Raw genomic sequence first — 8,092 nt, forward strand, 5'->3', positions numbered from 1 at the left:
TAACTTTTCCCCAAACCCCTCTTCCATTGGATAGCATGCTCTGCTGCAGCTGGACACAGTCACTTACCAGTGGTTCTCAAAGTGTGATCCAAAGATGGTAAATGTGTTAGGAAAGTGCAGAGAACCTAAGCCTTCCTCTTTTAAATGTGAGTAACTTAAGTGACTGAGCTAAAGGGGTGCGAATTCAACTATGAATAATAGACATGTCCTTGCTTAGATAGTTCTCTCACTGGCCACTTGTTCTTCTAAGGTATTATTCTGACAAACGTGTGGTGTATTTGGGTCAGGTCAAGCTGAGTTCAGGTCAAACTGGTATTCTGACTGGATGTCCTGGCTTAGACAGTTGAGCACTATAAAAGAAGCATGCCTGGACATGTGGTTGCATTCAAACAAACCAAAGTGTTGTGTGTTTTCTCTCTCTCAGGTCAAACTGAGTTTATTTGAGAGTCAAATTGTCAAATGTACTCAGTTTGACCTGCTCTTCTTAATATTAGGGATAACCCAGTTTGAACTGGTTGATTGATAATCCCGCAACCTCCCTCTTCATTGGATTACTTTCCTTGAGTACATAGATCTGCCCATTGGATACACCTCTGTTATTACACCATAGTGCATGCTGGATGGTTAGGTTCTGATACTAACACATTTTTTTTATCCAGTCAAGTACTTTGGCAATACACTCTAGCGCTGAGAAGAGAAGATTATAGATCACTGAAAACTTTTGTAGCTCAGTCACCATCTCTCCACAAAAACAAACAAACAAGTAAACGAAAAATGTCCCAACAACTGTGTTTTCTCTGTGGTTCCACTAGCGTGCTGCCTTGTTACACCGAAACCTGTTTGAAGACACTCGATGTTCTGCACAATTTTGAATCCTTTCTTGTGAAGCAAGATTCAGATGATTCTGTGATATCCTCCACCTTTGATGTTTTCATAGAACTGATCAGAAACGCACACCATAACACACATCAGAGCCCTGAGTTTTTGTTTTGCGATGCGGATTTCTGCTACAAGCACCTTAAGTCTCACACCCTGGCGTGGCTGCACATGTATGTGGCCGACTACAAGGACGTTAGCTCCTTGGAGTTCAAGGAGCTTATGGCTGCTCTTGAAGGGCTCCCAGAACCAAAGGAGCAAACTGAGGTTCCCCTACGCTCCCCGTATGCACCGCAGAAGCAGTTGTACATCGTCATATGGGATGATGTTCTATGTGAGCTCAACAAACTCGAGCTGAGCAAAGTGTACCTGATGCTCACGCTGATCAACAGCCAGACCTGTCTGAGCCACAAGTTTCAGTTGCGCCATCCACTAGAGATAACGGCAAGGGACATCAGCCTGTGTGCCCGACAGTGCTTCCAGTCCCATTTTGCCTGGGTTGCAAGGGCAGTCCTTGAGAGGCTGGGGCTGTATGATACGGGCATCCGCAAAGCAAACTACCTTAAGCTTCGGCAGTTGAACATGTTCTGCGACAGTAACGAGGCATTGGTTCAGGTCTATGTGCCGGATGAGCTGAATTTGACAACCGTGGCTAGAGTAGACAAGAAGGAAGCGCTCAAGCAAGAAGAAAGCTACATTAAGCGCACGCAGCAAAAGCACATAAGAGTGGCAACGTTTGAGCAGCTGCCCTTTTGCCAGATTCCGCTTTCGTTTAATTTACACCATATGGGTAAGCGCGACATAATCAACATCCTATCTCTCTCCATCAGCCCAGTGCTCTTGCCGGATGTATACCACTACTTTGCAGTACTCAACTTCGATGACCCGCTCAATCCAGGTGGCTACCTACGGCTTGACCTTGCTCGCGGGCTTGATGCTCAGCAGCCGAGAGTGGAGCATCTCGTTCTTCTTGCTAAGAACAACGGTCTGAGCACTGCAGCCGTGTGCCAGGGTCTGGAACTGATCCTGCGTAATGTGTTTCGGATGTCGAGCGTAGCTAACACAATGATAGAGCTTATTGCAAAGTTACCTGTTGAACCAAGTGTCTCGTACTGCCTCTCCAAAGATCAAGAGGATCTTAGCAGGATGACAGTGGCTGTGAGTAAGCTTCAGAGGTGCCCTTTAGCACTAGATAAAGTAATCGATCATTGCAATCACCAGAACACCATGCTTGTAGAAGGCGCATTCGTCACCGTAGGTAGAAGCGGAGCTGTCACATATAACGCTATGAACATTGTCAAAGCCTGCAACTCTAACTATGTACACTTTCCCTGGGGGTGGCTTCAAACTTTGCTATGGGGGGACGCTGATGACCCTGTTGGACATGATCTTGACGAGGAGGACTATGGCCGCTACGTAATGTATGCGAAGCAGCTTACCGAGGGAAGTAGAAACACAGGAACTGTAAGGAGTGGTGAAGAGGATATGGCAAGGATATGAATTATTTTGCTTTTTATTGTGGATGTAAAAAAAAAATATATGTATGTTATCACAAAATATTATGCATCAACCTTCAGTTCCCCTGTTCTTTTTCATTTAAATCAATATATCTCATTCACTTTATACTCTGCTCAGCACACCCCTAAGGATGCCAATAAAAGCAACTGCCTCCTTTTTAATCGAAAACATGTAACGTAACTCAGATCAAATAAAGAATACAAAAATATCAAAGATTGTGTCAAAACTTTATGATCTTTATTTATTGTTTCATTGCAATCATTTCATGATATCCTGCAGCCGCAAGAAGCGGCTTCCATTCAACTTGGACAAGGCAGTAAACATTTCCATGCTGCTACCCTTCATCTTCTTCATCTTCTTTCCATCTGTACAGCTGCTGCACTGATGCTGCTGGTGCTCTGGTAATCCTTCACGGTCAACATTAATGAACACAGGCCTGGTGCAAAGGTACTTGTCCTGAACATTTCTCCAGTCCATCTGCAAGTGCACTTTAGTGAGCTTGAACATAGCTCCATCAGCACAGTGCCACACAATGCCTTCAATCTGCCCTTCTGGCCTATCCTTGAACCAGAAAAGCAACTGCTCGCGGTTCAGAGAAGGAGGTTTTTTCACAAGCAGAGTTCCATGAGCCACCAGCATTCGGATGTTCAGTTTATAAGGGTTGCCGTTGATCTTTGGGCCAATTAGCTCAAGGGTCTGTCCCATTAGTTCTGCCAGTGGAACCAGAGCCAATTCCAACAGGACTTCCTCTTCAGAGCTCTGCCTGAGAACCAGGGCTGCACCATGGTTGACTACAGAAGAATGCAATGGGTACAACTTGTCACATTCATGTACAGGAACCCAACCTAGGACATTTCCAAATTTGTTAACTTCAGATTTATTTTCCCCAACGTGAGCAGGGATCCAATATTCTGGGATGTTCTTAAAGTCCTTCTTAATGTTGTATGTGAAGCCTTCGCGAATACCACGGCGGTGTGCACTGCGATTTTCTTTGAACCGTTCCCATTCAGGTTCTTTGAGCTTTAGTTCTCGCTTTGCCCAGAGGTATGGTTTACCCTCGAACTCTGTAACATAACAGCAGGTGCCATCCACCTTTTCTGTGACAAGTGCACTGTGAATGTCAGATTTCAGCACTAGGTCATTCAGTTTTTCTGTTGTGACAACCTTATATTGCTGGTCCTTGTGCTTGCTAGATGGTCCGTCTTCTATGGTTCTCTCAAATAAACACTCCATTTTCTGTTGTACAGAACCTAAACGAGGCATTTTATCTGTCTTGTTTAATTTTAGTTTTATTTTTTGAGTCCTACAAAATGTTACATGTGATGTCTGTCCTTCAGAGTCTGTCCTTCAGATGCTGTGTTACAAGTTTTATACTATCCCATACCACGCCCCTAATGACATCTCTGAAACACATGTGCCGAACCGCCTCCTTCTTTTGGAATCATCATACACTGCTTTCTCCAGCCTGGAAACCGGAATGCGAAGAGCTTTCAGCTCCTTGAAGAATTTTTTGCATCCTATGCAGTGATACATGGGTTTCTGTTTGTTCAACCATCCTTTTTTAGCAAATGTTACAAGCCACTGGTGAACTACCTGCCGGTCACTGTTGTAATATGGCATGATGACAAGGACCTTGTCAGGCAGTGGAGCAGTGTACATGGGAAAGGCTTCTGGCTCATAAACCTGCTTTGCCATGACTGCCTGGTACAGGCTTCCTGTCAGGTCAAGTATCTCACCTTCATCAAACTCACCCCCCTGCACTGATATCCATGTCCCTTGAGCACAAATACCGGCGTTGTCAAGCAGCACCCGAGGCACGCTCACTGAAATGCATCCCTTGTCAGTTTGCCTATCTTCAGTGAGCTTAAGGGTGCCCTCACGAAGGGTTTTGGACAGCAATGCGCCAAAGGCAGCAATCTCCGACCGGTACACAGTGTCCGGGTTTAGGCCCATGTCCTGGATGATCACTACACCAGCCAGCTTCAGCTTATCGACTGGGAACCGCAAGTGAGCGGTCCTGCGTGCTGTAATGCTCTGAAGCTCCTGGCGCCCGCAGCTAGGGATCATGTGTAGTGGACAGTTATTCATCAAGGTCAGGAACACTTTACTTGCCCTTTGTACTCGTTCGGAAATTGCATTGAACCTTTGGGCTAAGTGCTTGCGGCAGGACTCCATGGTCTCTTTGTCATGTGTTTGGCTGTACATGTAGCGGGACAGGCAGTAATCCACCACACAGTACGCGGTCATATTGGATTGACTGCTTATAAGGGAGATTTTGGCATCTCGGCTCACCAGCACCCTTGAGCTAAGCATGTTGTTGCTGCCGGGAGGAAAAGTAACCTTTTCCAGCTTGCCATCCGCTGCTTGTTGGGCTACTGTGCTCGCTTGGAACAGATCCCCATCTTGTTCATCTGAGTTATAGCAACTAGCTGAGGTCCTGTGTCTCTTGCTGCTTGGGCCCTCGTTATCGGTCTCTGCAGAATGAGATGAACACCTGGGCCTCTTGCTGCCCCTAGGCTCCTCTGCCTCTGCTCCACCTTTTAAGCTGCCAGTCTTGATTTTGAGATCCAGAGGGTACCTGTAGAAAACTGCCTCGCAAGGCTTTACCTTTTCATCGCCGGGCCTCATGGATGGCCTTAATGAAACACTTGTGATTTTCTGCAGATTCTGTGTGTGCTTCACTGTTTCCAAGTATGTGGTCCTGATGCTTGTGCTCTTGACCCTTAGCCTGTTGAGCACTTCCGGTTTCAGGTTGATGTTTTTCTCACATTTCAGCAGCCTGTGCCATGGAAAGAACCCAGAAGCTAACTTAGATGCCTCTAGCTCTGCCGCATGGCACGCAATCAGGTCCCTTCGTATGGCTTCTGCTGAAGAAAAGAGGTGGTTTAGGCAGTATAGCTTGTCCTTGTACAGCGTCATAACCTCAAAACACTCAGCATAGGTACCATTGCTGAGCGTTACAGACACGGCCGTGAACCCGTCATCTAGCTCCACTGCCTTTACCAGCTCGACCCTATGGCGGTCCAGTGCAGTTTCGCATTCCACCAATCCCAGCCATAGGCCCGTGGCACGGTCAATCTGCACCTTACGGCGATTGAACAACACACAGTCTCCCATGCTCAACTGGTGCCAGGGCAGGGTGGAGAAGCATCGGCTGATGTCGGGCTCCAGCTTCAGGCAGTCACCTCGCATCACGCAGGCGATGAATACGTTGGCCATCGCTTCGTCACATGCAGTGCGGACACTCTTGCAAACTGAGACGCCTCGCTTTTTCACTGCCACCTTCGCGAGCTCGCCCGTCTCGTGGTTTAGCGTGTGGCTCAAGCTGATGTACATCCCCTTGGCCTGATAGCATATGACCGAGCTGCTGTTTTCGTACTTGAGATTGATCCTATGGTTCTTCACGAAGGGGCCAGTTATATCGAGTTCAGGTCCGTCAGACATCTTGACCAGGTATGTTGGGTACCCAAGCGTTTCTCCACACTTTGGGTCCCTGAAGGCTCGGTGTGTAGAGTTTCCAGGCCCTATGTAATAAAGTCTACCAAGCACATCCTCAATGATCCTCTTGTGCACAAATTCACAGAATTTAGGTACCATTGTCTCCGTTCTGGCAAACTTTTGAGTGATTGCATCACGTGCCTGTGCTGCAAATGCTGCCAGCCCCTCTCCCTCTGCACCCGGCTGAACATTGTCTACTCTGTCTTGTAACTCATGCTCAGGCTGGTCTTTGGGTCCGTAGCCCACCACCATCATGATGCTGTCCGTGTGACTATACACCATGGTACACTTTGAATCAAAACATTCTGACGTGCACTCCTTGACCACCTTCATCTGCTGCCTGCCTGCAGCTGAGATGAGAGGTCCGCATATACCAGCAATGCCATAGAAGGAGTTCATCAAGATCTTACACTCAAGCACCAGAAGCTCAAAGTAAGCTCGCTTCTCTTCGCTTAGCCCCGACGCACTAAGCAACTGCTTGTACTCGGCACGGCGCTTGTAGTATCGCTCCATGGACGAGTTCATGATACCATCATCGCGAACAAAGCTTCCTTCCACGTCGTCATACTTCATGATCAGAGATGCACACTTGAATCCCTCGGCCTCCCAGTGGTAGCACAACCACCCGGTGAGGTCGTGGTCAAACTCTTTCGGTGGCCAAGGTACTGTGGACTCAAAAGATACGTTGAGCACACTCATGATCGACGGGTACATGCTAGCAAAGTCGAAAGACAGCTCCAGTCCCATGCCGGGTCCTGAGTAGTGAAGCCCTGTCATGGGATCGCACACAGAGCCGCCCTGGCATGATTCCTTGCTGAACTCAATGGTCCAGGGCTTTCGTTTCTTCAGTTTACGCCCAAGTGGACCAGCGACACACCTGAGGTTATCCAACTTGTACTTCAGCTGAGGGATCTGCACGGCGTGTATGCTTTGCACAAAGCCTTCAAACGTGTTGTAGCGGCCATGTACGATCACGTCGATGTTGAGCGTGGCGCGGCAGCGATGGAACAGGGAGGAGACTGGGTCCAGCACCTTGGCCAGCCTCGCGCACAACTGCGAGTCTTGCAGGTTGTAGACAAGCACCTTGAAGAGATCCTTTCCACCTTTGCGGATCATTTCGTCCTTGCAAGAGTCACTCACCTCCGATACTTTGTACAGCTTTCTAGGGTCCTTGAGCGTTAAGCCCCTTTTCAGTCTCTTGTCGCCAACGACGTAGCGGACAACGTCGTTAAGTTTCATGCTGGGACAGCAATACTTAGTGGACTGTGTCCCTGCCATTCTGAACAGGTCGATCACATTGGCACCACAGCTGTTGCTCTTGAAATGGCCAAGCTTCTTTTTTCCATTCCTGAACTCTTGAGCTGCATGGGACACACAGGGTTTATGCGCTGTGACCATTGATTCGTACATCTCAATCATACGCACCATCTCGAACTGAAACACAGGCTTCATCCTGCTCCCAAAGTTGTCAGAAACGAACAATCCGTACCAGAGCGTATGCAGCTTACCACGACTTTCGGCACTTAGGTGGTAATGGTGACTGCAACAGCTGCTCAAGTAAAACTGAACTCGCTGCTCAAGCACCCTAAGGTGAAAGTCGGCGTTGTACATGTATAGCAGCTCGATGTTCTGTTCTTTCAGTGCCAAGAGCACCTGACAAATCAGATAATACTCGTTTTTGCACTCCACGATCCTGATCCGTTTTGGATCTTTGATGGCCGCAGTAAGTGCAACCTCAGCGCTCACCTCAAGCTCGGGGCCGTTCTTCACCTTGCTTTTGTTGTAGAACACCATCAGGCTCTTCCTGTGTTCACCCGGCTTCTTGACTCGGTCCCCACGCAGGGACACGATGGAAAGGCAGGTAATCTCGTGCTGTTTTCCGGACACATCTTCGGGAAGACTTGGGATATCCACGTGTGATGAGCCTTGTGGGTTTAATTTTCCTTCCAACTCTCGCTTCAACTGGAGAGCACTGGCATTGAGCTTTTTCACCTTATTCTCTGTGCAGTAGGGGGATTTTGACGCAAATATAATGCACCGGGTTGTTGGATCTCTATATCTGTCCTTGTAAACCGTATCAATGTGGAGGCAAGCGACATTGTAGAATATGTCACGATGTTTTGTCTCAAACACTAGAGCCTCAGCCTCAGAGAGCTCGTGATCATAGATTAGGTTCTGTGGAGATATCTTGGTGCTCTTC

General features: G+C 47.8%; 1 protein-coding gene across 1 annotated transcript; it reads right to left on the reverse strand.

Annotated features, from left to right (window-relative positions):
- Window positions 1-2,652: 2,652 nt before the first annotated feature.
- LOC308081171 (RNA ligase 1-like) lies at window positions 2,653-3,627 on the reverse strand (the record flags this gene model as incomplete). Its single annotated transcript, XM_080457564.1, has 1 exon — window positions 2,653-3,627. The coding sequence occupies one exon, from the start codon at window positions 3,625-3,627 to the stop codon at window positions 2,653-2,655; it is 975 nt and encodes a 324-aa protein (XP_080313690.1).
- Between the last annotated feature and the right edge of the window lie 4,465 nt (window positions 3,628-8,092).

The sequence above is a fragment of the Gymnoscopelus braueri genome (genome assembly GCF_963280865.1).
Source record: "Gymnoscopelus braueri genome assembly, contig: SCAFFOLD_52, whole genome shotgun sequence".
Taxonomy (NCBI): Eukaryota; Metazoa; Chordata; class Actinopteri; order Myctophiformes; family Myctophidae; genus Gymnoscopelus; species Gymnoscopelus braueri.